Raw genomic sequence first — 15762 nt, forward strand, 5'->3', positions numbered from 1 at the left:
GTCACTGGTCTTACACCTGCTACAACAAAATTGAGCCCAACATGCACGCATGCCCTCTTGCATGCCGTATGCGTCCACGGTTGCTGTTCCATTTGGTTTATGTTCCGGTATCTAATTGTTAGGAAAAAAAAGAGAGATGAATAAAACCAGTGTGGGGCACGCTAGGATTCCGTCATGGTCGTCCGTCCGATCGTACAGGCCGGCGGCGTACGGTACAGCACAGCTATATATGGTGCGGCTTGGGGTGTACCAAAAAAGCAGGGTTAAAACAAAGCACTTTTTTTGGTTTCTTTGGGATCGATGTGTAGCGGCTATCATGCAGCTAAGCTTATGCCTTCCCATGATTGCTTTTGTTCTTGTTCAACCTACCGGAACAGGTGTGTCACGTTCTTCATCTATCGTCTCCGACGAAACTCATGACTAGATAGAGGTCATTCAGGAGACTGTTATTACCAGTAACGTTAGCCGGTTGATCGAAAGATCCGGTGAGCTTAGTGATGTGTGCTGTATTATTCCTTTTGTTTCTTAAAGAGAAAAGAGATTCATCTTACTATATATGCTTCAAGAATATTAGTTTCGTAACAAATATCTGTATCTGGCTGTCCCTTTTCTGATAAATGATAGACTATGACGTCCTGGTGCCTTGATGTGAGCTGTGACAATCCATCCAAGGATATAGATGCAAAAGGAAGGAAGAAAGAAAGAAGTTCAGGTCCATCCAACTGCATTTGTCCAATCTATACACTTTTTTTTTCGCTTTTTATTGATTCCTGGAAAGCTTTTCAGCACATGAGCAATGTTCCCCAAAAGAACCAAAGAACATATGGCTAGTTAAACCCAGCTGCCATCCCCTCTACTACTACTTAAACCCTAGCTCAAGGAAAGCATCTTCTCGCCCTGCATGTCCACCTTTATTCCTTCTACTTACATTACTACATGCACGGAATTAATTCATCTCTCCAAGTTACTGTAACTGATTATATATTTATATAACCTTGGCCTGGCGATCAGGCGTTAATCAGCTTGGTTTGACCTTGCACAGTACTGGCGGTTAATTGATTGGTAGCAGATCGAAATAATTAAGGCCGGGATGGATCATCGATCAGGCGCTCCTCTCGAGCATCTCGCAGAAGCGCTTGAAGGAGTCGAGCTTCTGCAGCTTGAGCTGGCGATGGATGCGGCGGATGAAGACGTCGGCGACGTGGTCGATCTCGTCCTCGAGGCGGAACTCGGCGCCCCCGCCGGCGGCCTCCCGCTCCCGGGCGTCGCGCATCACGTCGATGACCGACCCCGGCGCGTTCACCAGCTCGTCCTCCTCGTCCTCCTCCGCAAACAGCGAGTGGGTCAGGTAGTCGTCGCTGTCCTCCTGCTCCCGCGCCGCCTCCACCTCGTGCTCGCCGAGCTCCGCGGAGAAACTATAGCTCGGTGCCGTGTACAGCACTATGGCCTTCTTGCTGCCGTCGTCGTTGCCGTCGCCGCCGATGGCGCCCTGCGGATCCTTGTCGGCCTCCTGCTGCTGCTGGCCCATGATGGCGTGGATCTTGTGGTTGATGGCGGCCACGAGCAGCTTCTTGTTGCGGAGGATGCCGAAGATGAGGAGGCGCGTCTTGAGGGCGCTGGTCTTGACGCGCACCGCCGTGGACTTGGCCTTCACCACCGCCACGATCGTCGACACCATCTGCTTGAAGAAGGACGATGCCTTCGTCTTCATCTTGGAGTTAGTTGCAGCTAGCTGATCGAGCAACAGCAATCGATCGAGCTGGGTATTAATTGGAGGAGAGTGATTCTTGCTTCTTGTGGTGCTATGTGGAAGCAGTAACTGTACTGTACTAGGTGAGTGTTGCTGGATGGTTGGGCATGGAGTTTGGCCCGTGGGACGCCAGGGGTTTATATAGACCGGCCGGCCAGGCTAGAGGAGTGTGGTGGTGGCCGGTGAGCCTGAGCCAGGAGGTGGAGGAGGTCAGCAAGTGGGGTTGCGTTGCATTGCATGTGCTGGTCGCTAGAAGCTTCAGCGTCACACTAGAAACGAAAGCAGCATGCAGGTTTACAGGACGGCTAAGTAACGCCACGGGCAAATCGAGGAAAGGCGCTGGCAAAAAAAACTCGAAAGCAAAAGGCAGGCGTTACTAAAGGAGGCGGTGGTGGGCACGACGCATGCATGCCTGGAGAAAAAGGGTCGTCCATAGATGTGTGGTGTCTGCACGTTGTGCTGTGAGGAAATGTTCGAGCGGCTTGCATTGATCATCCGATCCTGACCTGAGACGGCCGGCCGCTGGCAGCGGCGGGCGGTGGCTGATGGCTCGTGCGCAACAGTTGGCAAGCTAAAGCGGGCAAGAGGGTTCTTTTGTTTTTCGGGTTGAACTTGGCAATTTCGTTGGCACTCGACCATTTTTTTAAAAAAATCTAGCTGACATCTTGCATTATCATAAAAGTTCAATTTTCAACCTTCAACTGTAAATTCAACCGTAAAACTGACTTCAACTGTAAAACTAGATAAAAAAACCATCCAACTATTGAAACCAAGCAAATTTGGCACCTTAATTGGTTTTAAAGGTGATTTTTTATTTTTTAAAAATTAAATATATTTAATTTTCTAAAAAATTCATAAGTAATTTATTATAAATAAAAAATATGAAATAACTGCCACTATTTTTTTAAAATATAACATATATATTGGTACTCTACTTCTTAGTTATTCGGATCCATTTTTTCATATTCGTGGTATTTATTTTCTTGTAGTTATGGCTATCACTTTTAAATAAATAAGATTTAAATAGAGCACCAACAGATAGGTTACATTTTTAGAAATATTTTAGTACCAGTTTTATATTTTTATAATTTAAAATGAATTAGTTTTAATTTTTTAATCTAATCAGCTTTTTATTTTTTATAAAAATGCAAAACCACCTCTTAAACCACCCAAAAAGCCAAATTTGACCCTTTTTTACAGTTGGATTGCCTCCTTCTCCAGTTCTGTAGTTGAAAATTGAAAATCAAACTTTTATAATAGTTCGAGAGTGTAAACTGAACTTTTTTCTTTTTTTCTTTTAAGCCTCCCTATAGTCCATACTACGATGCAAATGCCACCGCATGCAGGACTTTCTTGCTCCCCTAGTTTTACTTGCACGATGATGGTAAATTACTTCATTACTTGCATTGTTGGCAAGAAGGAAACGAAATCATCCTTTCATCTTAGTGTTAGAACTGATTGAGCAGCAGATAATGCATACACCACATGAACTGAAGCAGCGAGCTGAATGTTGAGTTAAAGATAGATGGAGATCGATGGAGAGCCATCCTGTGCTTCGGAAACTAACTAATTAACTGCAGGTGAATTGAACCAGCAGTGACTGGAGTATCTTCCGCTGCACCTTTGATCCGGCGTAACAAAAGGTACAAGCACGTGCTACCCAACCTGTAGTAGGTGGTGCCGCCCAACGTCGTCTAGTGCCGGCGCCACTGCACGCAGAGGGAAAGCCTTCGCCGCTAAGGCTCCTGCCCGCCAGCCAGCCAGCGGCTACGCTGCTCGATCAGAAGAAGCAAAGCCCCACGCAGCCTCCGCCCGTGGTCACGCGCGCACGCAGCCTCTTTTCCCAACTCCACCGCGGCCATTTTGGGTTGGGGTTGGGGGGCATGGCATCCCAGGGCAGGGAAAAGCTAGGCCAGGGTTTTCTGTGGGGCCGGGGCGCACTGCGCCGGCCCGTTGCCAGGACCAGGAATAAAGCGATCCATCAGCCTGCCCTTGCGACCGTAGATAACTGCGAATCTTTGGATTACCACATGTGAACTTACTTGCTGAAAGATACAAAAATGCTGTTGTTACTACTTACCGCTTGGAACATAGGTTACCTTTAGTGTTCATCATTATTACATTTATATTTTTCATGTGTTTCAGTAAGCAGGCAGGAAAATTAAAGAGAGCGGAATTCGTGCTGGCTTCTAGCCAGGACTTATTAACTTTGCAAAAAAAATATTAATTCATGCAGTACATTGCAAGGAAGGCCGTGTTGAAACGCGTAGTTGGGATTTCAGGGCTCAGAGCTTGGCACACGTTTGAAACGGTTTAGTTTTGCACTTATTACATGCTTTGCAGATCTGGTTTGAATTTGCTTATGTCTAGGTGAAATTCTAGCAGATCATTCCAGAGAGACCGGAAAAAGCATACTCCATCTCCAAAATATAGATCATTTTGCTAAATCTAAATACATAATTATTACTTATTTATATGTATCTAGACGTAATGTTTATCTGCTAGGTGCATAGAAAAACTATGTATCTAGATTTATATATCTAGATTTATCAAAACGGTCTATAGTTTGGAACAGTAGGAAATAGAAAAAAGTTCAGTATCACTGACTGACTGCTGAACGTACATGTCAGTTTTTCAGGGCCTACAAACGCTCCATTCAAAAGGAAATTTTTGGAGGGGAGCCTAACCGTATTCTTCTTCGCTTAATTATATTAGCCATGTACGTGTGTGCGCATGCATGTGGTGGTTTAATATAAAAAAGACCATGTTCACATAGGTGCGTGCGCACGTTGCACGAGTCGCGCGCGTTACACGTACGCAGTCCAGGGCGGTACTTTTTGGAAACTCTTGGCTCGAGCACTATGACTCATGACTCCTGACTAGACCGCCGCTCAAGCAAGGTGTGTGATCAAGCCAGGATTATTTCCACTGTGGCTGCACGCGCCAGTGTGCGCGTGCAACGCTTTTTTTTGACACGTGCATTTCGTCCATTGGACCAGGAAGACAAAGTGGCAAATAATCAGAATCCTTAATATCCAAGAAACCATGCTTGCTTGAGGAATTGGTAAATTTACGTGTCACTGCACCAAAGCAGCTTAATTTCATGGGCCACATCTAATTTCGTCAGCCCAATGCAGTCTGACGAAAATTACCAAATTATTTCGTCAGCTCGTTAAAGCCGACGAAATTAGCTGTATTTTCGTCGGCCTGACAGAGACCGACGAAACAAAGCCTATATTTTCGTCGGCTCAAATCTGACAAAAATAGCGGTGCCCTAAATACCTACCTCCTCCCTACGATTTGGTTGTCTTGCTTACACAGCCGCCAGCCACAGTGCCCCCACCCCAGTGCCCCGCCGCCACCACCGCTGAAGCGGCCACCAGCCGCCGCCGCCCCTCCCCCCCCCCCCAGCGCCCTGCCGCCACCGCTGCCGCCGCGGCCGCGCGGCATTGGTGCCGTCCCCGCGGCCCCCCGCCGCCGGCCCCGCGGGTTCCCGCCGCCGCGGTGTTCGTCCAGGCCCAGATCACGGGCCTCTTCGCCTTCGCCTTCTTGCAGTGCCTGCTCCGGTACCTACAGACGCAGTCCGTGGTGCTCCCGCTCATCGCCTGCTCCGTGGCACCCTTCGCCCTCCACGTCCTGCTCGTGCACCTGCTGGTGAACGTGCTCGGCCTGGGGCTCGCCGGTGCGTCCGCCGCTGTCTCGGCGACGCTGTGGGCGTCCTGCTTGATGCTGCTCGCCTACGTGCTCCTCCGAGGAGTTCAGCGAGATGTGGAGGGGGTTCTCCACCGACGCCTTCAAGTACGTGCTGCCCCATCCCACGTTTCGGTTGCAGCTTGGAGCTATGGGCGTTCGAGCTCCTGGTGCTCATCGCTGGTTTGCTCCCCCATCCCACCGTCGACATGCCGCTGATCGCCATGTGGTAAACTAAATGTGTTCTCGCTACTGCTTGATCTCCGGATGAAAATTAAACTGACAATATCGTTGTATCATCAGTTTGATTCATCATCTTGAAACAAACTACTGATCACTTATCCTGCAAAATGATGTGTGCAGCGTTAGCACGGAGGCGATTACCTGCATGATCTTAGTTGGGTTCAGTGCCGCGGTGACCGTGACGATGAAGCTCTCGGTGTTCCTCGCCCTCTCCTTCGTGATGTTCCTGGCGTTCGGCCACAACCTGTGGGCGAGCCTCTTCAGCGGGAGCTCGGCGATCGTGATGACGATTACCACCCGATGGTGAGTCCCTGCATCACTTGATTTGTGGGCTACACTGCAGTGTTTCTAGACGGTGAGGCCAAGGAGAGTGCGAAGAAACCGAAGAAAGCTTCCTGGTATTATGAAGCTTTTTTTAGCAGGCGTCCAGTATTTTCGTCGGTCTCGCTGGCCGACGAAAATAGTTTTATTTTCATCGGTTGCCGACGAAAATGCGTTCATTTTCGTCGATTTTATTCCGACGGCCTATTTTCGTCGGTCGGCCGACGAAAATAGCTATTTTTGACGGCTTTCGGGCTATTTTCGACGGTTTCTGGCCGACGAAATTACGCTATTTTCTTGTAGTGTGTGTATGTACGTACAAAAGGACGGCTCTGGTATAAGTGGTACATGGTCATAGGGGTAAAGTTTCCCAAAAAAAAACAGAACGTAAGCAACAATACGCTCATCCCTTGCTTGTTGCTTCGCGTTCTTTCTATTCCATCCCAGTCTATTCCGGAATAGGTGGCTATCGGCAAAATAGCCCCGTAACTTCGGAAGAAGGGGTGCCCTCTCACAAAAGAGGGTTGCAGTGACCGAGCCCGGGTGACTATTTATAAAAACATAGGTCTCCACGATATTGATTGAGTTGGAAGGAGTCAGAGACTACCACAGAATCCTTCCATAGTCGCCACGGCAACCTTCCTCACCAAAGCGTCACGACAGTGGGTTTGCAGGAGAAGAAGCTGGCGCACCAACCTATTTGGATAAGTGTAGAGAAGAAAGGAAAGGTTGGCCAAGCTAGAACATCTATAGTGACAGACGACGGCGAATCGTAATTAGAAGTATGTATATGCGACCGTCTGCGTCTATATTATTTTTTTAAAAAAGTTTAATGTAAAAAGATATGTAAAGTTGGTAAACTCATCGAGTTGTTGGTGACTATTACGATTTTTAAAAGCAAATTCCTCATGATTCACACTATACAAAATTCATCTGGCAGTGGCGGTGGTATGTCTTTTCTTAATAATAATAAAATTATTTGATGAGGGCATGGCGAATAACAAAGTAAGATCTCCTTTCTTATATTCAAAGGCCTAAAATTTCTTAGTTATCTTGCTTAATATAATGACATATAACTATAACACAAAGCTTAAAATAATTTGCAATTGTCATTTTTAGTAGCTATAAACGTCCGGATATTAAGTAACAAATTCAATATATAGGAAGTTAATATGAAAAATTCATTCGTTGCTTGCAATGTTCCATTTTTTTATTATATTAAAGATTTAAAGTACATTGACTGTCCAATGAGTAGGTGTGCCGTGTGCCAACATCGGGAAAAGTTTGTGGCATGACACTAGTAGCTTGTTCCCCAATGTGACACTAGCAGCTTTCTAGTATGTTATTTCCAAATCTGAATAATTTTCGCCACTCTGTTGTAGCTCGTGCTGTTGGCCTACAACACGTACACTCTCACATTGTTGGGACAAAATCGTGGCATGACGGTGCCTTGTTACGCTTTTGAATTAATGGTGTCGTAGCAACACCTAAGTGTCAACAACAAAGGTTTACAGTATTATTTCTTTGACAAAAGTACACGGGAGTTTTACCTTACGTGCTATTGGCTTTCGTTTACGCCCTTGGTGTGTTGATTCTTGACAATATATATCGGCTTTCCCCACAAAAATCACATTTTTTTCCTTGTTCACATCCTGTTTGTAGTATATCATACAATTGTTTATGCAAGCATCAATCTTAACATATGGCATTTTCAGACCACTAAGCAAACGCTTGCACTCATACAAGTTCTTTGGCTTTTTGTGGTTCTCAGGCAGCACATCATCAAATAGACTAAACAATTTATTAATGCACTCTGCAGAGAGGTTGTGTGTGACTTAATTGCCATCAAACGTGCTACTGCGGTTAGTTGTGCAACACTTGTGAAGCTATGCAGCCACTCTTTTGAAGCAGCCAGCATGGCATAAAATGCCTTAGCATCTGTTGTTGGTTCTTCGTCTACACTATGCATTGCATCACCAAAGTCGGCTAACATTTCATCTAAACAATCAGCGATATGGTTATCATATTCGTATTCCAATGTAGGCTCACTAACAGGTTGTTCTCCATGCTCAGTCCATATATTATACCCAGGCATGAATCCTATTTTACACAAATGCATTCTCATTAGGGCTCTTCTCCGTTTAACTCTATTGCAACAATCTGAACACGGGCAAACTACTCCACGATTTTCAGCATTAGGAACAGCACTAAAAGCATGGTCTAGAAAAGTGTTTGTGTTGTACACCCAATCTTGAGAATGACAACCATTGTCATTCCAACCATTGTACATCCAACTACGGTCTGCTACTGATATTGCTGGTAATCCTGGTGCTGCAGTGCATGCTCCCCAGGCGAGGGGCCCCCAACCTCGGGGCGGGGGGCGCCAGAGTGCAGGGGCGGCAGCCCCCAACCTAGGGGCGGCGGCGCGCTAGGGGTTGGAGAGGGTGGGAGAGAGGAAACGGAGGCGTCGTGGAATAGGGCCGGCGGGATTGGGGTTTGGGGGCGCCAGGAGTTGGCGGGGTGCAGGAGATGCGCGCAAGAATTTTTGGTCAGCGGTGGCGTGAGGAAAGGAATTGGCGTTAGGGTTTTAGGGTGCCGATTTTTTTTATTTTCCCTACAAATTATAGTGTTTCCTAGGGAAACCTACTACCTGGCGTGTCTTGCCTTGGCCAGCTCACCGCAACAAATCCAGATTTCCCTACGGATTTGTTCTACATTCCTAGAGGAATAACCTTTCCCTACGGTTCTTCAAGATTTCCTAGGGAGGTTGGGTGGCCGTGCTACCAAGCGTGGTAGCGTCTTTCACCCTTTTCACTGAAAAATTTAGGGTGGTATCGGAACTTCCCAATTAGAAGTATTTGGATAGTATCACTCCATCCCAATACACGTGGTTTGAAATGAAAAAATAAATTAACTTTCCTATCAATCCCTCCGGATTGGAGGGCTCTATGCAATCAAGATCTTGTCAATGCAGTTATTGCTTTCAACATCCGGAGAAGGAAGAAGAGAAAGGCTTTGGGGGAGATAAAATAACGGAGTACACCCATTAGCTTCTTGGGCTGGCCATTTGTGGCCTAGCATTGAGAAGTAAAGGCCCAATTGTTACATGACCAAGCAATTCAAATATTTAAAGTTCTTGCTTGTTTTAAACTTGAGAAGATGTCTAATGGGAAATGAATTTCCCTAAGCCTCCAAGTTGAACTTGGCGTGTTGGTAGTCGACTACACTAATATGACACACTCTATAAAAAATAATTCTGGTAAAAGCTTTACTTAATTTTTTTTAAGAAACACAATACAAACGCACACGCTTATAAACACGTACGCATGCTCATCCCGTAAATACACGCATGCAACCAGTGGCAGAGCCATGGAGGGCCAGCGGGGGCCATGGCCCTTCCCAAGATCAGCAGCGGTTCTTTTTATGACTGCTAATCTAACTATAAGTATGTATGGATTATAAATACGGTTTGCAATGTGCATCTAAGTAGTTAAGAGATAAAAATCAACTATGACCCTATAACTAAATCTTGAAACCTCCATTCCTCCAAGGAAGAATAAAACTGCTGCAACTCGGGCTCCCCATTATCGTTCGCATTGTAGCGATACTATAGTATAAATCCGTTTTTCTCTCACCTCAAAATTAACCGGCTTCTATGGGAACTGTAGTAGAAAATCACACTAGCAAGGATAAGTCATCTAAAACATGCTCGTAGTTGTGGCTAGGTAGTAGATATATAACTTTGGTTAGTAAAAATAGCTTTCTTCTAACTTTTCCCACGTTTTGCACCCCACGATATTTCGATGCAAATTGACACAACACAGTTTTCTTCATGTCAATAAATGCATCTACATGCTTAATTAGTGATCGCACCTCATAGTATCACTAGTACACCATTTCATAATATTTTTTTATCCATACTATATTGGAGTCATACTGCATGCTTGAAATTTTTTCATCGTGAGTTCACTTCTACTGAGTCTCTCGGCCCCTCCTATGGTTAAATTCTGGCTCCGCTCCCGCATACAACTCTACCTCCGTGAGCATCTCTAAAAGATTGAGCATGCTGATCTCTAACATTGACGAAATCAGTACGGCGCATATAGACTTACACGGAATATATTTGGTCAAAGTTAGGATGAATGTAGTGGACCTGCACGCGTGCTTGCAGGTGATGTTCATGTGTCAGAACTCAAAAGCTGTAACAACAGTGGGGGTGATACTGATACGTACTGTGGGTGTGTGACACTATGGTATTCTTTCTTCCAGAGGTTCTTTGTGAATTCAACGGATAAAAAAAACATTATAAACGGTCTGAAAACTTCATCAGGAGATGATCGCAAAGGAAGACGTTGCTCTTTTAGAAGTGCCACATGTCTATGACTGAGGAATAAGGGTGCTGTCTTGTCACTCTTACTACATTTTGAAGACTTTTTACTCTTCCGGGGCACTCCACTTTTCCTGTCTTGCAGCAATGGTTGGATACTTCTGATAGAAAGTTTCTTTGCAATGGACATAACATAAGAGTCACCTAGACATAGACGCCTGATGTTACATCATGCTTAAATTTTTTGTTGTCACTTTTGACTGAATCAGCCAATGTGATGAAGACTAGTCACCATCACTCGTGAAATCCAAAAATCGGGAAGTTTCGAAAGAAAAAGAAATAGTCCAAAAGCAGAGTGGACTGTGAATAGACCAGATTCAATCAACAGAGGAAGACTCGGCAGTGGACTGTTGTCACCCGGTTTCGTTGACGGTGATCTAAAATATTGCTCCCTGCAATATTTAGCCAACAACAGTCCACATATATAAGAGTTGGCCAAGCAACGCTACTAAAAAATGACTTTTAGGAGCGGGTAAAAACGTATTTCTAAGAGAAGGTGCTGTATCTGCCTCTACTTCTTGCAGCTAAAAATGCTGTTTGCAGGGACGGATCATCCATCACCCGCCCTGCAAACTGTTTTCCAGGCGGATTAGGGTATGACCCGCTCCTGGAAATGTCCTTCCCACCAAAATTTTATACCATTTTCATGCCAAACTTTTAAAATAGGATTCTCAATTAACCCTAGATCTAACACTCAAACAATATTGTATATGCAATCAAATTATATAACCAGTTCTTATCTCCATGAAGGTACATCAATACTGCTGTTCTTACAATAGTGCAAGTTCATACATCAGTACTTTAGGTCTTAAGCTCGTACACCAATCAATATATAAGTTACATGTTCAAATCCATAAGAAAAGGGTAGGGGTACATCCATGCATATTACACATTTCATGCTACTCCTCCGACCCGCTTCTATAGATATGGAACATAGTTAAGGTCTCCAATCGTCCAGCCTAAAACTTCATCAAAATAAGCTAGAGCACGGATGGGTGCACTCTCCTCTGCTTTCCAGTAATATTCACATTCAGTACTATAAATATCAAACAATGGAGCATTAAGCTGATTTGGCATGTAGAAGGTGAGTTTTGCTTGGAACTTCAAACCTCTGGTGAAGAATGGCTCTCCACCCATGTAAGTTAAATCCAACTTTTTTAAGATTTGATCCAGAATCGCCCGAAAGCTCATATGTGCATAGGTAGTACCATGGAGGAGATCCTAAAAGGTGATAATAATGTTATGAAAGTTAAAAGATATAACATAACTAAAGTTAACAATGATGAAAAGAATATCTTATACCCTATTTTTTATTAAGCTGACAAAGCCTCTCAGCAGTCAGAATAACATCGCTTTCTCCCGCCTCGAGCTGCTTTATTCGAAAATATGAAAAATTTGGCACAAAGTACCCATGATCCTAAAGCTGTTGTAGGTAGGCCTCCACGGCTAGCCTCTCACAAGTTACCCAATTTGGTGCTACTCCGCCCACTGCATCAATTGAAACCATCGGGATGGCCTCTTCTAGTGCCATCACGGCGAAATCTATGTTTCGAACACATACTAGAAAAAGAGATATGTACCGCTATAGGAGTAGTACCACCTACAGCTTCGACAACATCTTTGAGCCATCTAATAGGATTGATAAGCTGCATTGTATGTAAGTAAATTTATAAAATATTCATAATAATAAAAAATATGAAAAGAAGGAAAGAATATTACAACGTTGGAATTGATTCGCGCATTCGATTGCCCAAACGCATCCTCGAACATGCCTCCACGGCCACCAAAACCACCGCAGCGGCCACCACCGCCACCACCACGAAACATCTACTTTTCAAAGATAATTATGCCATAAAACATCATAATTTACAAAATGCTCAGAATAATGGAAGAAAATTTACAATTTTTATAAGTAATCATAATATCATATTGCAATTGAATATGGAATCAAATGGAAAAAGGTAACAATTTTAAATTTGTACCACAATCCCTATCAAATATCATTAATATCCTTAAGCACACTATGATATATATGATAAAATCTACCATGGAGTCACGGCGCGGGGAGGCCGGCGCAAGGAGGAGGACGGCGCTGGGAGGAGGACGGCACTGGGAGGAGGCCAGAGGGGGTAGGAGGAGGACGACGCGGGGTCGAGGCTGGTGTGGGGAGGATGACGGCGCGGGGTCGAGGCAGGCGTGGGGAGGAGGCGGGCCGTGCGTGGCCGTAGACCCGTGTGTGAGGAGGCGACGGCCTAGACCTAGCGTGAGGAAGCGGCGGCATGGGGAGGCGTCGACGCGAGGAGGCGGAGGTGCGAGGAGTAGACCACTGGCTTCAAAATTTCGGCAGTTTTATGGCGTCTCCCGCGCACTGCTGAAATTTTGCTAACTTCCAGGCCTCCTCTCGCTATAGGAGGGGCATTGCTAGGGGCGGGAGACGCCCCCACCCACCCCTAAAAATCATTTGTAGGGGCGGGTAAGGGTCTCACCGCCCCTAGAAATCAATTTGTAGGAACGGGTGACGCCCCAACCACCCCTACAAATGATTCTCTTCTTTCTTCTAAAATTTTGTTTAAAATGTAGAATATATCAAAATACATCAAATAAAAGTAAAATTTGTACACAAAAGTTATTATGACCTATAGAACTAAAAAAATATAAAAAGCATGTTTCAGTACAAATTTAGGTTAGGATGTGAAAAATAAATGTATAGTTCTCTTACAATAGTATCTAATACAACTCAAGCCACACTTATACTACGTGAAAACCTCAAATAGGTCACGCAGCATTTGTAACGGACCCTTGTAGCCCGTTACAACACGCAACATCTGTAACGGTTGTTGTTTGGCACCCGTTACCCATAAGCGCTGCAGGCTTGACCCCGAACTCGCCACCACAACGCCCGTTACCGATGATGTCTTCTGGTAACGGCCGTGATGAAGGCCCGTTACACCAAAATGTTGTAACGGTTGTTAAAGTGCGTCCGTTACGAAAAGTGTACTATCGGTAACGGTCTCTTAATGTCCGTTACCGATCACTGTCGTATCGGTAACGGTCGTTTAAGGACCGTTACGACCTGTCGCCTTTAGTAACGCGCGTTACCGCTGACCATTTGATGCCCGTTACCGATAGAGCGGTGTTACTTGTGTGATCCGTTGATGCCCATTACCGAAGTGACTGGCGCAGCAGCCGGGGGGCGTCCTCCCGCGCCGTCGCCGCGACCGGCGCTTCCTCGGCCGCGCTCCTCCACCGCCATCAAGCTGGAGCGCAGCGGCGCTGCTGCTGGACGTGTCCTGCTGCTGCTGCCTCCGCGCCGGCGTCACCGAAGGTGCCGGCGGACGTCGACCGCGGTGTCCTCCGCGCCGTTGCCGTCGTCTAAAGCAGCAGCCCTTCTTCCACTCCGTCGCCGCGGCCGCGGCCGCGACGCCGCCTCCTCCTCGGGCGCGCTCGTAGACAGTCCTCCTCAAGGTGGAAATTGCCCTGTTTTATTGAACTTTGCTGTCCTAATCCTCTTACTCATCAGGTTTGGTGATGAATTATGCTCATTTGATGTATGGAAATTGCCCTTGTTCATTGAACTTGTAGATGGCAGCTGCTGATCGGGCTTGGATGTACAGACAGCCCCGAGATTGGGACAATTTCATAACCGGGGTCAATGGTTTTCTAGGTCAAGCAGAGGCGGATATGAGAAACCGTGGTGTTCAGGCAATGTATTGCCCCTGTATAGATTGTCTCAACCAGAAGAAGTTCGGACAACGGGACAACATTTTTCATCATTTGATCACACGTGGTTTCACAAAAAATTACACGTGTTGGAACAAACATGGTGAGGAAGGCCTTAATGAAGTCGAAGCAGGATGCCTAAATGAAGGTGAAGCGCGACACCATGGTCAAGGCCTTAATGAAGGGGCAGCGCGATGCCATGATGAAGCCCTTGATGAAGGTGGAGTTTTTGAGGAAAATGAACCATTCCCACCCTTTGTTAGGAGGCCTGATGATATGACTGATCAAGAAGTTACGGGCTTCGATGATGGTGAGGTGTTGCAACGTGTGCACAATGTTGATCAAATGGTGCGGGATGTTGAGTTTCAAGGAGTGTACACAACTTCTGAATTAGCGAGGCTGAAGCAGTTCATTGAAGATTGAAAGAAACCCCTCTATCCTGGTTGCCAGAAGTACTCTCGCCTTTCTGGTGATCTAAAACTTCTGCAGCTTAAGGCAGATCATGGTTGGAGCGACAAAAGTTTCAAACAACTATTGGATCTGCTTAGAGACATGCTACCTGAGGGAAACCAAGTAGCCGAGTCTGTCTATGAGGCAAAGAAGATAATCTGTCCTCTGGGAATAGAGGTTGAAAAAATTCATGCATGCAAGAACAGTTGTGTATTGTTCCATGGAGACTATGCAGACCTTGACAAGTGCCCCAAGTGTGGGTGTGATCGGTACAAGAGGAAAAAAGATGGTGGAGATGATAATGCTGATGACGGGAACGTGCCCGTGGAGATCAGAGGCAAGAAGAAGGTTAACAGAGGGGGTCCTGTGAGGGTGGCATGGTATTTTCCCATCATTCCCCGGTTGAAAAGATGGTTCGCCACAAGAAAGGAGGCCCAACTCTTGCGTTGGCATAAGGAAGGCCGAAAGAAGGAAAATGACAAGCTTAGGCACCCCGCAGATGCAGCAAAATGGGGTAACATTGATTCCCACTTTAAGTGGTTTGCTGATGATTGCAGAAACGTTCGGTTCGCTATGAGCACAGATGGCGTTAACCCTTTCAGTAACCAGAGTTCAACACATAGCACCTGGCCTGTCGTGCTGTCAATGTGCAACCTTCCACCCTGGCTATGCAAGAAACGGAAATACATGATGCTGACAATATTGGTCTCTGGGCCAAAGCAACCTGGCGACCGTATTGATGTCTACTTGAGGCCACTAGTTGATGACTTGAAGACACTTTGGAAGCCTGGTGTGAAGGAGGTTTGGGATGAGTTCGGGCGTGAGGAGTTCACATTGCATGCCATGTTGTTCACCACCATCAACGACAACCTGGCTCATCGCAACCTCTCCGGCCAGAGTAAAAGGAAAGGTGCAGCTTGCCCGCACTGCTTGGAAGAAACTTGCTCATTGTGGCTAAGAAATTCAAAGAAATTCGCATTTATGGGGCACCGTCGTTTCCTCAGCAAGAAACATCCCTACCGGGAGATGGATTGTCAGTTTAATGGGGAAAAGGAGCATCGAGCGGCGCCTCTGTATGTGACTGGAGATCTGATCCTCTTGCAAGTCAAGGACATCAAAACTATCGAGGAGTTACCCAAAATGACTGAAAAAATCCTTGGCAAAAGAAAGAAACGAGATGGTGAAGAAGAAGAAGATGGGA

At 45.8% G+C, this 15762-nt stretch overlaps 1 protein-coding gene and 1 pseudogene across 1 annotated transcript; one reads left to right on the plus strand and one right to left on the minus strand.

Moving 5' to 3' along the window:
• Window positions 1-734: 734 nt before the first annotated feature.
• Window positions 735-1846, minus strand: LOC112901118. The gene has a single exon (XM_025969956.1). The coding sequence runs from the start codon at window positions 1709-1711 to the stop codon at window positions 1103-1105; it is 609 nt and encodes a 202-aa protein (XP_025825741.1). The 5' UTR covers window positions 1712-1846; the 3' UTR covers window positions 735-1102.
• A 3363-nt stretch (window positions 1847-5209) lies between these two features.
• On the plus strand, window positions 5210-13767 carry LOC112900647 (annotated as a pseudogene).
• The last annotated feature ends 1995 nt before the right edge of the window (window positions 13768-15762 follow it).

This window comes from Panicum hallii, chromosome 7 (assembly GCF_002211085.1).
Source record: "Panicum hallii strain FIL2 chromosome 7, PHallii_v3.1, whole genome shotgun sequence".
Lineage (NCBI taxonomy): Eukaryota > Viridiplantae > Streptophyta > Magnoliopsida > Poales > Poaceae > Panicum > Panicum hallii.